General features: G+C 46.3%; 1 protein-coding gene across 1 annotated transcript in view; it reads right to left on the bottom strand.

Annotated features, from left to right (window-relative positions):
* The window catches only part of LOC104302586 (ubiquitin-conjugating enzyme E2 R2), a 194,530-nt gene extending 174,982 nt beyond the window's left edge, over window positions 1-19,548 (bottom strand). Inside the window, exon 1 of the mRNA XM_054179260.1 lies at window positions 19,332-19,548. Coding sequence (XP_054035235.1) covers window positions 19,332-19,508 — 177 coding nt within the window. The 5' untranslated portion in view covers window positions 19,509-19,548. The remainder of the gene's footprint in view (window positions 1-19,331) is intronic.
* Window positions 19,549-23,384: the final 3,836 nt, after the last annotated feature.

The following is a 23,384-nucleotide window of genomic DNA, read 5'->3' as shown; positions in this document are numbered from 1 at the left end:
GAAACGGCAAGAGCCGATCCTAGCCGAGTGCCAAGATTCCGCGCGGGTCCCGCAGGTTGAAAAGGAAGCAGTTAGTGCTTTTCTGAGGCTCTTGGTCACGGTGTGTTCCCGAGCGAGCTTATCGCAGAAACGGTTATAGATTTACCTTGATCAATGCTTCCAGGACAAGATGTAAGCAGGCAAAGACGTTTATTAGGTTATACAGCAAAGTTATATAATCTATCAGAAGGCACATGTGTCACATCTCAATTGGTCATTTTCTACTGGCATGTGTGTAATTAAAGCATACAATAGGTTAAAATAACAAAACAATATTTTAACACATCCAACCAAATTCTGCCTAGTTTCTCTCCTTCAGTTACAAGGTGTTTACATTACCCTCAGAGTCAAAGACAAAATACAGCATTCTCTAATTCGAGCAAAGGCAAATCTTCCCTATAGCCTTCCAAAGTGTGACAGTTTTAGGCTGTTCCTTTAAGGAAAAGACAGCTACAGAATTCTCTAGCAGAATGTTTTGGTGTAAAAAGGAAAACAAAGATAATTCTAAACTCATTTCCTTGTAGATCAGTAGAAATGCAACTTTAAGGATTTTAGTTTCAGTTCAGTCTGTTCGGCTGTTTTCTGTGCTGTGTAGTTTCTTTCTTCTGTTCCTGGTGGTACTGACCTTGGGCTAATGAGATAAGAAACTAATTCTTTTCTTCCCTTAACAACTGCTTTGAACTAACAGAATTTCCCTTAATATCCATTTTCTCTCTAATCCTTTTTGGAAAAGGGTGGAAGGGGGAAAAGGGATTTGGGGAGGACCTGGAGGGGCATTCTCCAGAGGAAGCTTTCTGTGTTACGTTCTTTCCTGTATATTTTTGTATATACTGTAAATAATGTACATTGTGTATATATTCATTGCATTTCATTCTGCTTGTAAATACAGCCCTTTTCCATTTTGCTTCTCCAACTGTTAGCTGTGCTTTGTGTGTGTGGGGAGAACTGAACTTTTCTCACTACCACACAAAGTTATCCAAAAACCACCTCTTCCCACACTGTATTATCATCTTTGTTACAGCAAATAAGAAAGCGCCTCTGCTAGTGCCTCACCAAGGGTCTTACCATAAATCATAAGGGTATCCTCCAAAGATAGCAGAACTTCTGAACTTTTAGGACAGAGCACAGGGTTAATAGGCTACTGAATATTAACTTTTCCACCTAGAGAAGAGAACAACCTAATTTAAATGCCCATACAATGTATGATGCATGGGGGCATACATATAAAGAAGGAACATGCAGTAGGTGTACCAGGAAGTCTATAAATTCCAAGTACCTCAGCCAATGGGGAAAGGGAGAGGGAAATTTGCATCCAGGAATTTAGGATAAAAGGGAAACTGAGCCTTCCAGCAATTTAAGAGACCGCACAGGGATTTTGCCCCATGAACTATTTCTTTATTCAAATAAAGTTTTACAGGTCTCCATTGTGAACATTAACCTCTAGGGACAGACCATTTTCCTTACAGGGGCTACTTCACATCAGTGAAATACCAGTTGTAGTGGGTTAACGCCCATTCTAAAAAGAAACAGGGCGGAGGGCTAGCGGGTGATTTGCCCTCCCTGCAGGGAGTTTTCCCCCCCCCCGGGAAACTGAATCTGTTCCACTCCCCCCTCCCTGCCCAGCTAGGGTATAAAAAGCAGGACATTGCAGTCATTAGGCCTCCTTTTGGCTCCTGCCTCTCCTGGATGAGAGCTACTGCAGCTGCCTTCCTGCTCTTCTGCCACGTCATTGGGCCTCATCCTTCTCCCTGCTGCCTCCATGCTTCTTCAGAGAGAGAGACTGGTTTTGTATTCTTGGGGTTTTTTTTTCCCCCTCCCATCCATCCTTGTTCCTTGCCCTTGTGAACCTTACCTGTTATTATTATATATATATATTGTTTAAAGAAAACTCTTTGCCTCTTTACTTCCAGGCCGACTCCAAATTATTGCTTGGTGGATTTGCTCCTTCCCTTTCCTTTTTTTTCCTCTCTGTTGCGAGGGAGGAGGGGGGAGCAGGGGAGAGATTCTCAGCCTTGCCCCCATATGAGCTCTTAACTCCCAGGTAAGGCTCAAACCACTACACCAGTATTATCTCTAATAATGGTATCTCTAGATACCAGATCCATTCCATAACATCCAGATGAGAGTCATCAAGATAAGTAGCCTTCTTGCCTCATCCCTCTTTTGTAGCAGCCAATACAACTATAATCATTCCATCTGTAGAATAGCTATAGATGATGGGTTCTAGACTGTAAACTGTACTTTTATTTTTATTTTAAAAATAGCTCCCAAGTGACATTCCACAATGACTTTGCCAAGGTTGGTCTTTAGTTCCTGATGAGTGTTCTCATAATCCTCCAAGGGTCAAAATAAACTTCAGCATCAACAAATTTTCAGAAGTAATCGAGCCAATTAAAAAAATGTAAAAGCCCAAGTGTTTACAGTCTCAGTGTAGCCTATCCCACATATCCAGCTTCCCTCAGTACTGCCACTATTCCTGGCCAAAGGTAGTCAAACTTCTTCCACACAAATAAAAGACTGCTACTAGCAAGGGAAAAAAAAAAAAAACAAGCCACAAAACCCCCAAATGTTAAAGTTCACAGATAGCTTATTAGTCAAATTTTGAAGCACATAAGCCTTCAGGTTCTTGGCAAACATCAAGTAATGGAAATCATTCCACATGTTGGTCTTAAAACTTTCATTCTTATATGCCCCAATGGAGAGGATATCGCAATATAAAATACCTAGTTTCATTTAGAAGTTCACTGGTCCTTCAAAAAAAGTGACAATAGATACTCTATAGAGAATTGTTTAAATCTGACTGGTTGCCTCAAGAACCAGCCACTTGATATTTATAGAACTATACAAGGAAACATTATCATCCACTAAATTTAAACACTGTTTTCAACAAGAATTGAGTGTCAATGTCTTTTTTGCTTAGCATTTTGAATAACTTATGGTCACAAAAAGTTAGAGATCTTACTGAAATAGCACTATCAAGAACAAAAAAGACCTTCTCTTTCCACCTTAAGCAAAAAGTGCCATGCACCTCCATCTGAAACACATAGGTTGGGCATTTTGTTATCACATGAATGACAGATTAGAAGGGAGTAGAGCATCTTCCTTATGAGGAGAGACTGAGGGAGCTGGGTCTGTTTAGTTTGGAGAGGAGGAGACTAAGGGGTGACCCCATTAATGTTTATAAATATGTAAAGGGTGAGTGCCAAGAGGATGGAGTCAGGCTCTTCTTGGTGATGCCCAATGACAGGACAAGGGGCAATGGGTGGAAGCTGAGGCATAGGAAGTTCCATAGAAACACGATGAAAATTTTTTTCACCATGAGGGTGACAGAACAATGGAACAGGCTGCCTGGCGGAGTTGAGAAGTCTCCCTCTATGGAGATATTCAAAACCCACCTGGATGCATTCCTGTGTGATCAGAAGTTGGCAGGGCTCATTGATAGGGCTTTAAAATAGATTTGAAGGGGGAAGGGGTTGTTAATCTCATGCTTGCCTGTGACAAACATTGGGGAAGCTTACCAGAGGCAGAGGGATGGATGCTAGCAAAGGCTCTCAACTTGTTGCCCTAAGGCAAGCCAAGGATGAAGCAGTGGGACACCCCAAGGGAATTAAGTGGGGTCCACCTAAGAGGGTGTCACGGCCAGCCCAGCTGAAGTGCCTCTATGCAAATGCGCACAGCGTGGGCAACAAATAGGATGAGCGCCGGAAGAGGAGCTGCCGGCGCCGGAAGAGGAGCTGCCGGGGCAGACGGCCAGCCTGGATGGGTGATGAGCTTCTAAAAGAACTAAGGGAAAAAAAGAGGGTGTATCATCTTTGGAAGAAAGGGGAGGCAACCCATGAAAAGTTTAAGGATGTTGCTAGGTCTTGTAGGAAGAAAATTAGGGAGGCAAAAGCACATTTGGAGCTTAGACTGCCCTCTGCTGTGAAGGACAACAAAAAGTCCTTCTATAAATACATTAATAGCAAGAAGAAGGGCAGGGACAATCTCCACTCCTTGGTGGACACAGAGGGGAATGTTGTAACAAAGGATGAGGAGAAGGCAGAGTTACTTAATAACTTCTTTGCCTCAATTTTTTCTAGCAGGACAGAATGTCTTCCAGACAGCTGGCCTGCAGAGCTGGCAGAAGGAGTTAGGGAGCAGCATAGTCTTCCTCTGTTCCAGAATGGGGTACTTGGTGATCTGCTCAGCCGCTTGGATCCCCACAAGTCCATGGGACCTGATGGGATCCATCCCAGGGTGCTGAGAGAGCTGGCAGATGTGCTGGCCAAGCCGCTCTCCATCATTTTTCAGCAGTCCTGGCTCACTGGAGACATCCCAGACGACTGGAAGCTGGCCAACGTGGTGCCCATCCACAAGAAGGGCCGGTTGGATGAGCCAGGGAATTATAGACCTGTCAGCCTGACCTCAGTGCCAGGCAAGATTATGGAACAGGTCATCTTGAGTGCAGTCGCACAGAACTTGGAGGATGGCCAAGGGATCAGGCCCAGCCAGCATGGGTTTAGGAAGGGCAGGTCCTGCCTGACCAACCTGATCTCCTTCTATGATCAGGTGACCCGTCTGGTGGATGCAGGGCAGGCTGTGGATGTAGTCTACCTGGACCTCAGCAAAGCCTTTGACACTGTCCCCCACAGCAAACTCCTGGCTAAGCTGTCAGCCCATGGCTTGGATGGGAGCACACTGCGATGGGTTAGGAACTGGCTGGAGGGCCGAGCCCAGAGAGTGGTGGTGAATGGTTCCACATCCAGCTGGCAGCCAGTCACCAGTGGTGTGCCCCAAGGATCAGTGCTGGGCCCCATGCTCTTTAACATCTTTATTGATGATCTGGATGAGGGCATCGAGTCCATCATCAGTAAATTTGCTGATGACACCAAGCTGGGGGCAGGAGTTGATCTGCTGGAGGGTAGAGAGGCTCTGCAGAGGGACCTCGACAGGCTGGACAGATGGGCAGAGACCAATGGCATGAGATTTAACACATCCAAGTGCCGGGTTCTGCACATTGGCCGCAGCAACCCCATGCAGAGTTACAAGCTGGGGTCAGAGTGGCTGGAGAGCAGTCAGGCTGAGAGAGACCTGGGGGTGCTGGTTGATGGTAGACTGAACATGAGCCTGCAGTGCGCCCAGGCAGCCAGGAGGGCCAGTGGCATCCTGGCCTGCATCAGGAACAGTGTGGCCAGCAGGAGCAGGGAGGTCATTCTGCCCCTGTACACTGCACTGGTTAGGCCGCACCTTGAGTACTGTGTCCAGTTCTGGGCCCCTCAGTTTAGGAAGGATGTTGACTTGCTGGAGCGTGTCCAGAAAAGGGCAACAAGGTTGGTGAGGGGCTTGGAGCACAAGCCCTATGAGGAGAGATTGAGGGAGCTGGGGTTGCTTAGTCTGGAGAAGAGGAGACTCAGGGGTGACCTTATTGCTCTCTACAACTACCTGAGGGGGGGTTGTAGACAGGCAGAGGTTGGTCTCTTCTCCCAGGCAACCAGTACCAGAACAAGAGGACACAGTCTCAGGCTGCGTCAGGGGAGGTTTAGGCTGGAGGTTAGGAGGAAGTTTTACACAGAGAGAGTGATTGCCCATTGGAATGGGCTGCCTGAGGAGGTGGTGGGGTCGCCGACGCTGGGGGTGTTCAGGGCGAGGCTTGACAGGATGCTTGGTTGTATGGTTTAGTTGATTAGGTGGTGTCGGATGATAGGTTGGACACGATGATCTCGAAGGTCTCTTCCAACCTGGTTAATTCTATTCTATTCTATTCTATTCTGTTCTATTCTATCAAATCTGTATCTCTCCAACTAGGCAAGTAGGATATTGGGGGGAATCGTGTCAAAGGCCTTGCAGAAATCCAGAGAGATCACATCCATAGGTTGTCCCTTAGTCAATCTATCATAGAAAACCACTAGGTTGGTTAGGCAGGATTTGCCCCTAGTAAAGCCACATTGGCTGTCTTGAAACATCTCCCTGTCCTCCATGTGCCTTAACATGTGCCTTTGTTGTCCCAATCCCTTATTCCTACCCTTTCCTTCAACCTGCTTGTGGCTATTCTTTAGTGACAACTCTTCACACTCTATCCACTTCTTTACATAGAGGACAATACCTCTACCCCTTCTTCTTTTGTCCATTCTGAACAACTTGTAGCCATCAATAGCCACACTCCAGTCATAGGATTCATCCCACCAAGTTTCTGTGATTACCACTATGTTGTAGTTTTCCTGCAGCAGGGTAGCTTCTAACTCCTGTTTGTTGCCCATGCTGCATGCATCAATGTAGAGGCACTTCAGCTAGACTGATAGCCATGTCACCTTCTTAGAGGGGCACCCCATTGTGCTCCCAAGGTATTTCATGGGAGCTACCCTCCTGTCTCCTATTACCTCAGAGGCCCCTGGCTCACCTCTGTAAGACCTTACCTTTGCTGCAGTGTTCACAGCATACTTCAGGGCAACAGGTTAAAGGCCCTTACTATCACCCCATCCTTCCAACCCTGATGTGTCTTCCTGCCTGTTGTCACAGACAATTTTGATATTATTGTCACCATATCCCCCCTCAAGTGAAATGACAGACTACAGGCTGTCCTTAGGCTCATCTCTAGTGTACCTGGTTTTAACCTCTTCCCCCTTCAAGCCTAGTTTAAAGCCCTTTCAATGAGCCCTGCCAACTCATGTGCCAGGATCTTTTCCCCCCTCTGAGACAGACATACTCCATCTGCTGCTAGAAGATCCAGTGCCAGATAGTTCCCCAAAAATCAAAATTCTGTTGGTAGCACCAGCCTCTGAGCCACTTATAAATCATGCATGATTTCCTGTTCCTTTCAGTATTCCTTCCTGCCACTGAGGGTAATGACAAAAAAAAAAATACTACTTGTGCCCCCAATCCTTCAGCCCATCTCCCCCATGCCTTGAAGTTCCTTTTGATTGCTTTTGGACTTCTGGTTTTCACCTCATCACTTCCACCTGCATAACTAGTAATAGATACTAATCAGAAGGCTGTACCAGACTAGACAGCCTTCTGGCAGCATCTCTGATCCAGGCCCCAGGGAGGCATAAGACCTATGTCCCTCTTCAGATGGGGACATCAGAACTGGACACAATATTGAAGGTGGAGTCTCACAAGAGCAGAGTAAAGGGGGAGAATCACCTCTCTTGGTCTGCTGACCACACTCCTTGTGGTGCATCCCAGGATACGGTTGGCCTTCTGGGTTGCATGATCACACTACTAGCTCATGTTGAGCTTCTCATCTATCAATAGACAGATAGACAAGGAAGAAGGGGTGGAGGGGTGGCCCTGTACATCAGGGAGGCACTAGATGCCATTGAACTAGAGATTAGGGACGATCAGGTTGAATGCTTGTGGGCAAGAATTAGAGGGAAGACCGGTAGGGCAGACATCCTGGTTGGAGTCTGTTATAGACCACCCAACCAGGAGGATGATGTCGACGAAGCATTCTATAGACAGCTTAAGGCTGTCTCAAGATCTCCTGACCTTGTCCTTATGGGTGACTTCAACCTGCCTGACATCTGCTGGGATCTCAACACAGCAGAGAGGAGACAGTCTAGGAGGTTCTTAGACTGCATGGAGGACAGATTCTTATCCCAGGTGCTGCGTGAGCCTACCAGGGGCAAGGCTATGCTTGACCTCCTCTTCACCAACAGGGAAGGGCTGGTGGGTGATGTGGTGGTCGGAGGCTGTTTAGGGGGCAGCGACCATGAAATAATTGAATTTTCGGTATTTGGTCAAACTAAGAGGGGCAGCAAGAAGACCTCCACTCTGGACTTCCGGAGGGCAGACTTCAGGTTGCTCAAGGAAATAATTCAGAGGGTTCCTTGGGAGAAAGCCCTTAAAAATAAAGGGGTCCAGGAGGGCTGGACCTGCTTCAAGAAAGAACTGATGAAGGCTCAGGAACAGGCTGTGCCAATGTGCCGGAAGAGGAGCCGCCGGGACAGACGGCCAGCCTGGTTGTGTAATGAACTTTTAACAGAACTAAGGGAAAAAAAGAGGGTGTATCATCTTTGGAAGAAAGGGAAGGCAACCCATGGAATTTTTAAAGATGTTGCTAGGGCATGTAGGAGGAAAATTAGGGAGGCAAAAGCACATTTGGAACTTAAACTGGCCTCTGATGTGAAGGACAACAAAAAGTCCTTCTATAAATATATTAATAGCAAGAGGAAGGGCAGGGACAACCTCCACTCCTTGGTTGACATGGAGAGAAATGTTGTATCACAGGATGAGGAAAAGGCAGAGGTACTTAACACCTTCTTTACCTCAATTTTTACTAGCGGGAAAGAACGTCTACCAGACAGCTGGCCTGCAGAGCTGGCAGAAGGAGCCAGGGAGCTGCATAGTTTCCCTCTGTTCCATGAGCAGGTGCATTGGAGCTCTCCTCAGCCGCTTGTATCCCCACAAGTCCATGGGACGAGGTGGGATCCATCCTAGGGTGCTGAGAGAGCTGGCAGATGAGCTGGCCAAGCCACTCTCCATGATTTTTCATCAGTCCTGGCTCACTGGAGAGATCCCAGATGACTGGAAGCAGGCCAAAGTGGTACCCATCCACAAGAAGGGCCGGTTGGATGAGCCAGGGAATTACAGGCCTGTCAGCCTGACCTCAGTGCCAGGAAAGATTATGGAACAGGTCATCCTGAGTGCAATCACACAGCACTTAGAGGATGGCCAAGGGATCAGGCCCAGCCAGCATGGGTTTAGGAAGGGCAGGTCCTGCCTGACCAACCTGATCTCCTTCTATGATCAGGTGACCCACCTGGTGGATGTGGGGAGGCCTGTGGATGTAGTCTACCTGGACCTCAGCAAGGCCTTTGACACCATTCCCCATAGCAAACTCCTGGCCAAGATGTCAGCCCATGGCTTGGATGGGAGCACACTGCGATGGGTTAGGAACTGGCTGGAGGACCGAGCCCAGAGAGTGGTGGTGAATGGTGCCACATCCAGCTGGCAGCCAGTCACTAGTGGTGTGCCACAGGGATCAGTACTGGGCCCCATGCTCTTTAACATCTTTATTGATGATCTGGAGGAGGGCATTGAGTCCATCGTCAGTAAATTTGCTGATGACACCAAGCTGGGGGCAGGAGTTGATCTGCTGGAGGGTAGAGACGCTCTGCAGAGGGACCTCGACAGGCTGGACAGTTCGGCAGAGTCCAACGGCATGAGATTTAACACATCCAAGTGCCGGGTTCTGCACATTGGCCACAACAGCCCCATGCAGAGCTACAGGCTGGGGTCAGAGTGGCTGGAGAGCAGCCAGGCAGAGAGGGACCTGGGGGTGCTGGTCGAGGGTAGACTGAACATGAGCCTGCAGTGTGCCCAGGCAGCTAAGAGGGCCAATGGCATCCTGGCCTGCATCAGGAACAGTGTGGCCAGCAGGAGCAGGGAGGTCATTCTGCCCCTGTACACTGCACTGGTTAGGCCGCACCTCGAGTACTGTGTCCAGTTCTGGGCCCCTCAGTTTAGGAAGGATGTTGACTTGCTGGAACGAGTCCAGAGAAGAGCAACAAAGTTGGTGAGGGGTTTGGAACACAAGCCCTACGAGGAGAGGCTGAGGGAGCTGGGGTTGCTTAGCCTGGAGAAGAGGAGACTCAGGGGTGACCTTATTACTCTCTACAACTACCTGAAGGGAGGTTGTAGACAGACGGATGTTGGTCTCTTCTCCCAGGCGGCCAGTACCAGAACAAGAGGACACAGTCTCAGGCTGCACCAGGGGAGGTTCAGGCTAGATGTTAGGAAAAAGTTCTATACAGAAAGAGTGATTGCACATTGGAATGGGCTGCCTGGGGAGGTGGTGGAGTGGCCATCACTGGAGGTTTTCAGGAGAAGACTTGATGGGGTGCTTGGTGCCGTGGGTTAGTTGTTTGGGTGGTGTTGGATTGGTTGATGGGTTGGACGCGATGATCTTGAAGGTCTCTTCCAACCTGGTTTATTCTACGTATTCTATGTTTATTCTATGTATTCATGTTATATCAATACCCCCAAGTCCTCTTCAGGGCTACTGCCAACCCACTCTGTACTCAGTTTATATTTGTGCCTGGGATTGGCCCAACCCAACAGGACCTTGCACTTTGACTTGAACCTCATGCAGTTTGCACTGGCCCATTTCTCAAGCCTCTCAAGGTCCCTTTGGACTGCATCCCTTCCCTCAACTGAGTACACGACACAGCTTGGTGTTGCCAGCAAACCTGCTGAGGGCTCATTCAATGCCATTGCCCATGTTGCTGACAAAGATGTTGAGCAGCACTGGACCTAGGACAGATCCCAAGGAACTCCACTTGTCACTGGTTTCCACATGGATATCAAGCCATTAACCACAACTCTGAGTGCAACCTTCAAGCCAATTCCTTATCCACCGAGCAAGTGGTCCATCCATCAAATCCATCTCCACCTTAGAGACAAGGATGTTGTGTGGGACAATGTCAAATGCCTTGCACAAGTCCAAGTAAACGACATTGGTCGCTTTTCCCATGTCAATCAGTGCTGTAGCTCTGTCATAGAAGGCCACCAAATTAGTCAGGCATGATTTGCCCTTAAGTGAAGCCATGTTGGCTGTCACCAACCACCTCATTTTCCATGTGCCTTAGTACAGCCACCAGAAGGAACTGTTCCATGATTTTACCCAGCACAGAGGTAAGGCTGACTGATCTGCAGTTCCTTGGGTTTTCTTTGCTTTCCTTTCTGCTGGGCTTCACCCATCCTGAGAGGGGGAAGGTTGCAAGAGCCCTGCTCTCCCCAGGGATTAAGGAAACCTGATCCAGGTGGACTTAGTTCCTTCCCCCCCCCCCAGGAGGGGTCCCCCAGATCTAAGTTAGTCTGTTCCATTCTTGGACATGATGATCTTGAAGGTCTCTTCCAGTCTGGTCTATTCTATTCCCCCTTCCTGTCCAGCAAGACTATAAAGGGGAAGGCATGGCAACCATTTTTGCTCTTTTGCTCCTGCCTCACCTGTACAAAAGGACCAAAAGCCACTGCTGGCTTCCTGGTTCTGCCATGTGGTCAGGCCTGGTCTTCTTCCTGCCACATCCATGTTTCTCCAAAGGACTGCAATCCACATACATCAGGGGAAATACAAGGCCATCCAAACCTGGTTTTGTATATTTTCCTATTCATCCTTGTTCCTTACCCTTGTGAATCCTTCCTGTTATTGGTTTGGGGTTTTTTGGGTTTTGGGTTTGGTTTTTTATATATATAGTTTAAAAAAAAAAATTACTTCTTGTCGTAGTTTGGGCTGGGTGCCCTCTGCTACAGGGGTGTTTCCTGTGTCCAGAAGTCCATCCCAGTGGGTGGACTCAGGAAATTAGGTATTTCTACCATAATCCCTTGCACCACTATAAATTTTGCGGTGGGGTCTGGCACTTCCTCTTTCCTTCCCTCTCCGAGACTTGGTAACTGGGGGAGAGATCTCCCGGCCATGGGCCTGATTGGGCCCCAGGCCACAGGGGGATGGGCAGTCTCAGGCCTGGCCAGCTGAGACTAGCCCAGTAGAGGGAGGGGGAAGAAGGAGCCCTGGGGGTTTTGGATGCACTCTCAGGTGGGGTCTGGGGTCTTTCTGGGTTTACTTTGGTTTCTTTCTTGTCACCATGTTTCCTTTTGTGCACACTCACTGTTCTCTATTTAAACTCTCCACTACTTTTGCAATCAGTTTGTCTGAGTCGTTATTTCTGCCTGTGGTGGGGAGGGGGTCTGCCCCAACCCATTACACTTCTCTACTTCCAAACCAACTCCAAATTATTTCTCAGTAGATTTACCTCCTCCCTTTTTCCTTACCCCCCCTTTTTCCCCCCTTTTCTTTCCATTCTCTCCCTTCCCCCCCCCTTATTGGGAAAAAGGAAGGGGGAGTGGGGGAGTTCTCAGTCTTGCCACTATCTGAACCCTTAAATTCCAGTTAAGGCTCAAACCATAACACCCTTTTTAAAAAAATGGAAGTTATGTTTCCCCTTTTCCAATCTGTGGGAACCTCAGACTGCCATGACTTCTCAAATATGATGGCTAGTGGCCTAGCAACTTCAGCCACCAGTTCTTTCAGGACCCGTGGATGTATTTCATTGGGTCCCATGGACTTGTGCACCTTCAGGCTGTCTAGGTGTTCCCAGACCTGATCTGCTCCTACCCTGGGTGGTTCTTCATTCTCCCAGACCAAGCCAATATCCTCTGTGACTTGGGTGGAGTGGCTCAAGTGGTTACCAGTGAAGACTGAAGCAACACACTTCTTTTGGTGCAGCTGACAGGTTGGCAGTTCCCAGGGTCCAGGGACTTCACCTGACTGCCATGACTTTCCAAGTATCACAGAGAATGGCTTGGCAACAACATCAGCCAGCTCCCTCACGACTGTGGGATGCATCTCATCAGGTCCCATAGACTTGTGTATGCTCAGGTCCCTCAGATGATTACAAACCTCATCTTCTCTGCCAGGCCAGTAGGAAGGAATTCCCACCACCCCCCACCGCCATCCTCATCTTGTGGTCCATCAACTCAAGAGGTATGAGGAGAGAGGTTGCCAGTGAAGACTGGTGTAAAAAAGTATCCCTATACTCTTCCCAGGATACCGGTCCCAGCTTGAACTGCTAGTGCATTTCCTTCTTGCCCTTTAGTTTGACCAGCAAGTCTTGATTCAGCCATGGTGGTCTCATCTCTTCTTTACTTGATTTCTTGCATCTGGGGAGCAAGAGCTCTTGTGTTCTATGCGAAGCATCCTTAAAGACCTGCCAGCTCTGCTCTATTGTCCCTGAGAAGTCCTATTGACTAAATCCCAGATGAGATGGAAATTTGCTCTTCTAAAATTCATGGTCCCAACTTCAGTCTCCACCTGACCCATGTCCTTAAGAACTGTGAGCTCCACCAGTGCATGATCACTGCAGCCCAGGCTGCCTCCAATCTTGACATCACTCATAAGCTCACTTGCATCAGTGACCATCAGATCCAGCATAGCAGACCCTCTAGTAGGGCTATTACCAGGCTTAAGAAGTTATCCTTAATGCATTCAAGGAGTCTCCTGAATTGCCTACAGCTCATCATACTACTTTTCCAGCAGATGGTAGAGTGGTTGAAGGCCCCCAGGAGGACAAGAATCTGTAAGCACAAAGCCTCCTGTAGCTGGAGTAAAAAGGCTTCATCAGAAGGCTCCCCTTGATTGGACAGCCTGTAGTAAACACCAACCACAAAGTTCCTTTTGTTGCCTTGGGCTCTAATTCTTGCCCCTAAGTTTTTTACTTGCTCGTGACTATTATTCAGGGACAGTTCCTCACACTCTATTTCTTCACATAGAGGACAATGCCTCCACCTCTCCTTCCTTGCCTGCCCCTTCTGAACAGCCTGCAGCCATCATTAGCCACACACTAACCATGGAATTCATCCCACCAAGTTTCAGTAATGGCAACCAGGTCATAGCTTTCTAGCAGCATGGTAGATTCTAGCCCCTGTCTGTTGACCATGCTGCATGTGTTTGTGTAGAGGTGCTTTCACTTCAAATCCATAAGTGTCTCTCCCTTATTCCCTTGCTCTTTCCCTTTAGGAAGGGAGAGAGGTTAATAGAGAGCATCTGTCATTTGTTTAGTCTCTGGCCCAGCCCTAACCCAATGACAGAGATCATAACTGTTCTTATGATCAGTGAACCAACATCAGAAGTTTCTTTCCTCTCTACCTGCAGACAACTTAGTAGTTTGGTTTTTTTTTGCTTTGGAGATAGCCTGTTCTTAACAGAAGCTCTTCAGACCTGGAGCAAGCAACTCTAGGCTCTATTCACCTGACATTCCATATCCCTTTGCTGTGTCAAACCTCTGCTTATTAGCATCAATAATATCTAAAGGCAATGAAAATAGAAGATTAAGTATACAGAGAGAAGCTTGGTAGCACCTTGCAATGTAGGGGCCTGCAGAAGGCAGCTGTTGTGCTGAGAGTACCACACATTTTTTCCTTGCCACCAAACGTTTTTATGATGTTAAATGTTTTGCCAGTTACATATCTTGTTAACAATTGCCATTTGATTCATTCTAAACTTTCTGGGAAATAGCCTACAACACCAATTTTAACCATGGTGTGTAGGAAAGCAGAAAGTACCTATGGAAGGTTTCAGGACAAGAAGGTGGTATTTATGAGGAGACTTGATGGGGTGCTTGGTGCCATGGTTTAGTTGATTAGATGGTGTTGGATTATGGGTTGGACACGATGATCTTGAAGGTCTCTTCCAACCTGGTTAAATCTATTCTAAGAAAGAATAACAGGCCACTGACAATGGAAGAATGGCCTGATGATAAAGAAGAGCTGACTGCAGTAAACAACCTGAAGTGCGAGACAGAAGGACACTTGTGTCCATGCTGGAGAAGCTCAACCTGCTCCTATCCCTCAACTCATACAAGCTGCTCTTCACAAAGTGGTTGCTTCTGAAGGCTGCTGTCCTTTCAATTTAGCTGAGAGGTCCTAAGATATGAAGTACCACATCAAATCTGAACATACTATATTAGTTGATAAAATATGCCTAGATGCTGTGCTTGAATTTTTAACAAGTCCAAGTTTATTATAGCCAACATTAGGGTATTGATAATCTACTTAATTCAGAGAGATGTGTTTTCTGCTTCAATTCAAATGCTAGAGTTACAGGATTAGCAAATAAAACATAATTTGTTGAAATGTTGAACCACCTTTTAACAGCAGTAGCTCCTATCAAGGAGGTGCAAAGAGAACACTTTCCTCATTTCAGTTTATTCAATTAGGTCATCAACACACAGAGGGAAAGAGTATATTTCTCCAAGGATAAACGTGTCTAAAGCTGACATCACCAGCTCCAAGAGCTCCATGAGCACAAATCAAGCATTTGTATTCCCAATCAACTAACACTTTATTAAGGTCACATTAAAAACAGGTTTTCCTCAAAATATTTATATTTTATCTTAACTTTGTACTTTCCCTTCAGTTCCTATCCCCAAACTACATCAAGTGGAAGAAAATTCCCAAACTCACATCATGACAAAGTTTTTTAAAAGTTACATCTTGTAATTGTGTATTTCTAAACCTGCTTACCTAATCTAAGGAAACTTAAAAAAAAAAAAAAAGCAGCAGCACTTGGTATTTAATCAAACCAAAAAGGAAAAACAAATCAGATGTTGATCTGAACTAGCATTCAGAGTACATGTAAACTAGGCTTATATATTATAAAAGTCACCCCACCAAATAAAGTTTAGGCATAAGATCAATACTCTAAACAATTCAGTAACCCAAGTCTAACACTGAAGGTTTGCCTGAAGACTTAATACAAAGAAAGCCAAGAACATCACATCTTAGGACTCCTCCCTAGGGACAGAATGAGGGTCTAAGACCACTTTTTCAGTGGCTCAAAACTTAGGATGCATAACCAAAGGTCAAACGCTACTAAAACAAAGCACAAAATGCATGACCCGCATGGATGAGCAAGGAGCTGATGGAAAAACCTCATATGGAACAAAGAGGTTTATAGCATGTGGAAAAAAGGACAGGTCACTTGGGAGGATTATAGGAACACTGTCAGGGAATGTAGGAAGGCCAAGGCCCTCTTGGAATTAAATCTGGCAAAAGCAGCAAAAAAGAGAAGAAGGGCTTTTCCAAATACATCAGTGGCAAAAGGAAGAACAGGGAAAATGCGGGCCCACTGCTGAATACAGAGGGAGCTCTGGTGACAGAGGATGCAAAACAGAGTTACTGAATGCTGTCTTTGCTTCAGTCTTTACTGCTAGGACCAGCCCTCAGGAATCCCAGTCCCCGGATATAAAAGAGAGTTTAGAGAACAGAACACTTTCCCTTGGTCAAGAAGGATTGGGTTAGAAATCATTTGGGCAAACTGAATACCCACAAATCCATGGGCCATGATGTGATGCATCCACTAGTGCTGAGAGCTGGATGATGTTGTTGCTCTACCACACTCCATCATTTTCAAAAGATCATGGAAAATGGGAGAGGTGCCAGAGGACTGGAGGAAAGCCAATGTCACTCCAGTCTTCAGAAGCAGCAAGACGGAGGACCCAGGAAAGTATAGGCCAATTCACTTGACCTCCATCCCTAGAAAGGTGATGGAGCAGCTCATTCTGGAAGTCATCTCTAAGCGCATGGTGAATCCATTCACCAAGGTAAAATCATGCTTGACTAATCTGATAGCCTTCTATGATGGGCTGACTAGCTGGGTAGATGAAGGAATAGCAGTGGATGTTGTGTACCTTGACTTCAAGCAATACTTTTGATACTGTGTCCCATAACATCCTCATATGTAAATTCAGGAAGTATGGGTTAGATGAGTGGACTGTGAAATGGATTCAGAACCGGCTAAACAATAGAGCTCAGAGGGTTGTGATCAGCAGGGCAGAATCCATTTGGAGATCTGTAACTAGTAGTGTTGTTCCCCAGGGGTCAATACTGGGTCCAGTCTTGTTCAACACTTTCATCAATGAGCTGGATGAGGGGACAGAATATACCCTCAGCAAGTATGTGGATGACAGCTAAAATTGTCTGGCACACCAGAAGGCTGTGCTGTCACTCAGCAAGATCTGGACAGGCTTGAGAGTAGGGCAGAGAACAACCTAATGAAATTCAACAAGGACAACTGCAGTCCTACACCTGGGCAAGAATAAACCCATGCACTAGTACAAGTTAAGGCTTGACCTGCTAGAAAAGCAGCTCCACAGAGAAAGATCTTTGAGTCCTGGTGGACAGTAAGTTGACTGTGAGAGAGCAACGTGCCCTTGTGGCCAAGTAGGCCAATGGTATCCTGAGGTGCATTAAGAAGGGTGACCAGCTGGTCCTACCCCTCTACTCTGTCCTAGTGAGACCTCATCTGGAATAGTGTTGGGAAATGGTTTGAGCAGGAGGGGACATGGGCCCCAGGAACATCTGTGCAAATTAGGCCTTGAAGGACTTTCTGTTATTAATATAGCAATGGAGTAGGAGTTGTGGAAAAGTTCTGATGCTTGGTATGCTGAAGTCAAGCTGCCCCTTAGAAGGGAGGCAAACAAGATAAGGAGTAGGCAAAGGAGCTGGGAAAAGGAGCAATTAGACTGAGCTAGAAATTCCACAGAGTAGTGCAAACAATGATGTAACCCTTTTAGAGAGAGACCAATAGTGTGTGTTAAATTAGAATAGAATTAACTATGTATAAGACTATAAATAATGAAGTGTGGAACAATAAAGTTGGATTTCATTGATCATATTCATCTGTGTCGACCCCTTCTTGCAGCAGAATAGCATGTCCAGTTAAGAGCTCCCCAGTTCAAGAGAAACAGGGAACTACTGGAGAGAGTCCAACAGAAGACTACAAAGATGATTAAAGGAATAGAACATCTTTCTCACAAGGAAATGTTCTTTAGCCTGGAAAAGAAAAGGCTGAGATGGGATTTGATCAATGTTTACAAGTACCTTAAGGGTGAGTATCAAGAAGATGGGGCCAGTCTCCTTTCATTGGTGGCCAGCGAAAGGCAATGGGTACAAACTAGAACACATGAAGTCCTGCCTCAACATGAGGAAAAACTTATTTACTGTGAGGGTGACAGAGCACTGGAACAAGCTGCACAGAGAGGTTGTCACATCTTCTTCTCTGGAGACTTTCAAAGCCTGCCTGCCTGGATGCATTCCTGTCTGGGGATTGGACTAGATGATCTCCAGAGGTCCTTTTTCCAACCCCTACCAACCCTGTGAGTCTGTGACTCCTCACAGAGAAAATGAGACAGAAACAACATATGACCGACTACAGCACTGCCACCTCTGCTGTGGAAGAGTAAAAGCATCATGAAATCTTAGTCTCCCACTCTCAAAGTAAGTAGCACAGGATCAGGCAAAAGAACTTAGAAGAAAGGCACAACAGTTCAAGCACATAAAATACTTCAAAAAGTGATCACATTTATAATACTGAAGTAAGTCAATTGGCCAACTGAAAAAAAAAAATGGATGAGTAACATAAGTGCAGGAAGTTATCAGATCATTTGGATATAAAAATTATCCAGTTACCAGCCCAAGACTATACTAGCTTCCTGAATAAGTGAGAATTTAGCCAAGTATAACTATCATGCCTACATGAGTAAGCCAGTCAACACATTACAAAAAGCAAGTATTGTGCCAAGGCCTTTCTTTCAAGACAAATAAGGGCAAACCAAATGTGACTCAAACATATTATTTCCCAAGCTATGTGTTATTTTGGTTTTGTGGAACAAAGCTCTTAAACCTTGACTCAAAGAGGTACATATTAGCCAAGCAGAGAGATGAGTCTGGGTTTTTTTCAGCTTGACAGAAGTCAAAGGGCATGAAATGGGAGACAGGAGTCAGTATTAAACTTAACTCCTGGGAGAAGCAAGCTGGAGAGGACAATATTTTGCTAGAGATCAAGTAGACATTGAATACAAAAGGATACGCCGAATACAACATACCTTCTGCAGGCACCAAAGATTTTTTTTTCTTGTTTTTTTTAAGCTAAAACATGCAATTCCTCCTCCAGCTGTTTTAAGAATTTAAGTCTATTCCCTTTCTTGGACAGTAGAGACAGCTAGCTTGCTTATTATATTTACAAGGGGGGAAATAACCAGCCACAAAAGTTGGGTTTTTTGTCTTAACAGAAGATTGAGAAATAAATTGAAATCATTTATCTACCTTTACCTATTAGGTGCTGTTGTAGCCCCTTGAAAGCAGCCCTCTAAAAGTTTGGAGAGAAAGAAAAGGAAAACATGAGGAAAAAATAATCATGAAAAACAGTTAAAATGCCCATGAAGTTTTGAGGAAAATACACCCTTTATCCTGAATTAGTCCCTACACAGGGTACATCACCTGCATGACAAGCAAAGATATTGAGGGAAAGCTGGGAAGGCCATTTAAAATATATATACAGACCAGAGATAAGGACAACTTGGGAGTGGAAGGGAAGAATTTTCACCCTGCCATGAGATACCTACCTTTCTTTGGCATTAAAATAGGGAACTAACAGAATAGAAACAGCTGTGACACGCCCCTCTCTCCCCGACCCACATCCCAAGGTAGAAGGGAAGAGCGGTCCTATAGACTTCAGCCAGTCTGCTCTCAGACTGTCCCCATACCTTCACCACCAACAGCAGGAAGGAAAGGGCAACTGCTGGGGCACCTCCTACTGAGCCGACCCTCTTTATCCTCCCTCCTCTCGCGGTCAATGAAAGGGCTGACAGGAGCCGTGGGCCGGCCACCCCATTGGAGCCCCTGCCACTCCACCGAGCCCAGCAAAAAGGCCCAGCATTCTGAAGTAGCGGGAGTGTACAGGCCCCAGCGGCGGCTCCCCAGGACCACTGTGGTGACGAGAGACCCGGTCCGTCGGCGAGGCAGAGGGAAGTCCATACCTTGAAGTAACCACCCTCGTAGAGGGTGTTGGGGGGCCCGAAGATTGCCACCTCCCAGTTGTAGAGATCAGACTCGTCGACCAGGGTGATACGGAAGCCCTCCACTGGCTCCTCCTGCAGCGACTTCAGCTCCAACATCAGCGCCTTCTGCGAGCTGCTCATCTGCTGCTGGGCCATGGCACGGCACGGCACGGCACGGCACGGCACGGCACGGCACGGCACGGCACGGCACGGCACGGCACGGCACGGCACGGCACGGCACGGCACGGCACGGCACGGCACGGCACGGCACGGCACGGCACGGCACGGCACGGCACGGCACGGCACGGCACGGCACGGCCCACACGCTGCCGCTGCGGCCCACAGACCCTAGCGTTGACGGCCACCACCGCCACCACTTCCTTTTGTGACGGCGCACGCTCACCGCTGACCTCAGCGCGCCGCGCCGCACAAGCCGCGCCTACAGGCGTGATTAAAGGGACAGCGGTCCCCGCAATAACGCTTGTATGATATCGCTACATCAGCCTTCATGGGCCAGGCCGGCATCTCCTTTCTGGTGGGTTACGGAACAGGGGAGAAATTGGACTGGGAGTGACACAGAGAGTGTGGTACTGTGCGGGGTCATGGGTGGGTATGGTGGGGTATGGCTGGCCTAAACTGCTGCGCTGACAGATGTCTGCAGTTGAAAAAGACAAGCTTTTATAGAAAAGATGTTTTCTGAGGAGCGACCTTGCATGACCCAGCATCTCCTAAAAATCCTATAGTAACCCCTAAGCAGCAGCACCAGCAGCAGGAGGAGAGCAAAACGAAGCTACTCTGCTCCTACAGGTGTTATTTTCATGTGGCTCCACAGATATATGAGGTGCTACAGGCAGAAAATACCATTTCAAATTTTTTCTCCCATTCCCAAACACTGTTAAAGGAGAAAAACATTTGCAGGTGTGAAACAAAGAAATTACACTAGATAGCAAATGAGGTTTATCCAGTCTGTATTCATTTATTGCAGCACTGGGGTACACTGGGATCTTTCCCAAAGTGTGCACCACTGAATCCATGGACACATGAGTTTTTATAGCATATAAACATACCTATTTACCAGTTTTCCCAGAAATCATTGTCCGTGCCTATGCCTGGTGCTCATACATTATTCATAGATACAGTAACTTCATGGTCACTTGACCTGTTGTCCATGGTCCTTTAACATCTCTAAATGGCCAGTGATTGTATCCTCTTGGATGCCTGTCCTTCTGATGTGTGCCCCCAAGCCCCTTGTCAAGTTATTTTGTCAAATAAATCAGTATCACATAGCGACCAGTTCCACAAGTTCTGCCAGTTTTGCAGGGGCTGAGCCTTGCAAAATTCAATTCTTTCTAGGAATCCCTTTGGAATCACACATTTACAAAATTCAACAGTTTTCTGACAAATACTGGCATATTTTGTTTCCCTCTTTCAGGTGGCAAACCTGTGAACATGAGAGTCATAGAATCATAGAATCAATAAGGTTGGAAAAGACCTCAAAGATCACAGTACCACAGTATCACCAAGGTTGGAAGAGACCTCAAAGATCGAGTCCAAACTGTCACCACAGACCTCTTGACTAAACCATGGCTTCAAGTGCCACGTCCAATCCCCTCTTAAACACCTCCAGGGACAGTGACTCCACCACCTCCCTGGGCAGCCCATTCCAATGGTGAACGACTCTCTCAGTGAAGAACTTTCTCCTCACCTTGAGCCTAAACTTCCCCTGGTGCAGCTTAGACTGTGTCCCCTTGTTCTGGTGCTGGTTGCCTGGGAGAAGAGACCAACCCCCTCCTGGCTACAACCACCCTTCAGGTAGTTGTAGACAGCAATAAGGTCTCCCCTGAGCCTCCTCTTCTGCAGGCTAAACAATCCTATCTCACCCCGCCTCTCCTCATAGGGCTTGTGTTCAAGGCCTCTCACCAGCCTCGTTACCCTTCTCTGGACACATTCAAGAGTCTCAATGTTCTTCTTAAATTGAGGGGCCCAGAACTGGACACAGTACTAAAGGTGTGGCCTAACCAGTGCAGAGTAGAGGGGCACAATGACCTCCCTGCTCCTGCTGGCCACACTATTCCTAATGCAGGCCAGGATGCCATTGGCCTTCTTGGCCACCTGGGCACACTGCTGACTCATGTTTAGGCGGCTGTCGATCAGCACCCCTAGGTCCCTCTCCGTTTGGCTGCTCTCCAGCCACTCTGACCCCAGCCTGTAGCGCTGCATAGAGTTGTTGTGACCAAAGTGCAGCACCTGACAGATGGTGCTTGCAAATTCCTAGTCCTTATCTAGTCTTTAATGAACAATATAAATATTATTCATTGCAGAAATTAAAATAAGAAAGCAATTATCCAGGAAGAGGACAAACAGTGTAGCACAACTCCAGATGGTGTCAATCTGAGTTTTACTTCTGGAAATGTTAATTCATGCATCTGCTCATCAGCACAAAGGACCACCCAGCTGCATGAGAAATTTTGGGCATGGAGACATAGTTGCAAGCTGGATATCTTATCTCAGTCAGAACAGGAGAACATAACAGCTCTGACAGAGAAAAGTGGATGCCTGTTTCTTGATAAAGAATTAATGTGGTTCTAGCAGGAATAATTTAAATAACTAATAGGCTGTGATGAGTTCTAAATTAGTTGTAATGTCCCCCAAAATGTCAGAGTTATTTGCAAGAAATCTGTCATCTGTGGACTTGCAGTCTAATAAAAGTTGTGGATGAATAAAAGTGAAAATCACATAATGTCTTAATATAAATCAGTGGCATTTGCTTACATAAAGTCCAGGGATGAACTGGTAAAAGACCCTGAGATGCTGCTTTATAGAGAAGCATTGAGAAGTGTTTACTTCAGAGATTACCACACTGGAGTGAGCTCATTTACAGAAAACAGCTTAATTCTGAAACAAGTATTTGAAATATAGGGTAAATAAATTTGTATGATTTAGAATATTATATTAATAAACAAGCCTTATTCTATTTTCTAGCTTTACTGGAATGTTACTGCAACTTGGAAGTGCATAAACTGGTAAATTCATAAGTAGAGGATGGAATCCTGCTGAGCTGATAGAGATGTTTAGGCCGTATAAGTGCTAAACAGATGTTTTGGTACTAATTCACAAGGCTGCAGATGCCTCTTTGTGGGGACTGGAACAGCAATAGCAGATTGTGGTAGTGAGAAAGTTCAATTCCCCCCTCCACACAACCACAGCTAACTCAGTTGGAGAAGCAGATGAAAAAGGCTGTATTTTACAAGCAGAATGACATGTAATGAATATATACACAATATACAGTATTTACAGTATATACAAAAATATACAGGAAAGAACGTAACACAGAAACTCCTTCCAGAGGAGAATTCCCCCTCCGGGTTCCCCCCAAAACCCCATTTCCCTCTTCCTCCCCTTTTCCCAAAAAGGATTAAAGAGACAAAATGGATATTAAGGGAAATTTTGTGAGCTCAAAGCAGTTATTAAGGGGGAAAAAAAGATTCGTTTTCTTATCTCAGAAGTCCAAGGTCAGCACTGCCAAGAACAGAACACAAAGAAAGCAGCTGCAAAGAATGAACTCACACTAAATCCTTAAACTTACATTCCTACTGATCTACCAATGAAATTCGATTAGAATTAGCTTTGTTTTCCTTTTTACACCAAAACATTCAGCTAGAGAATTCTGTAGCTGTCTTTTCTTAAAGGCACAGCCTAAAACTCTCACACAGATGAAACAAAGGAGACACTGCGCAGGTAATCTCAAAGCCTTGGAATGTGGTATAAAGACAATTTAGAACAGAACAGAACAGAATAGACCAGACCAGGTTGGAAGAGACCTTCAAGATCATCGTGTTCAACCCAGCATCCAACACCACCTAATCAACTAAACCATGGCACCAAGCAACCCATCAAGTCTCCTCCTAAACACCTCCAATGATGGTGACTCCACCACCTCCCAGGGCAGCCCATTCCAATGGCAAATCACTCTCTCTATGAAGAATTTCTTCCTAACATCCAGTCTAAACCTCCCCTGGCACAGCTTGAGAC

Source organism: Dryobates pubescens (genome assembly GCF_014839835.1).
Source record: "Dryobates pubescens isolate bDryPub1 chromosome W unlocalized genomic scaffold, bDryPub1.pri SUPER_W_unloc_1, whole genome shotgun sequence".
Classification (NCBI taxonomy): domain Eukaryota; kingdom Metazoa; phylum Chordata; class Aves; order Piciformes; family Picidae; genus Dryobates; species Dryobates pubescens.
Note: the sequence above shows the minus strand (reverse complement) of the source record. Positions and strands in the feature narration are given on the sequence as shown.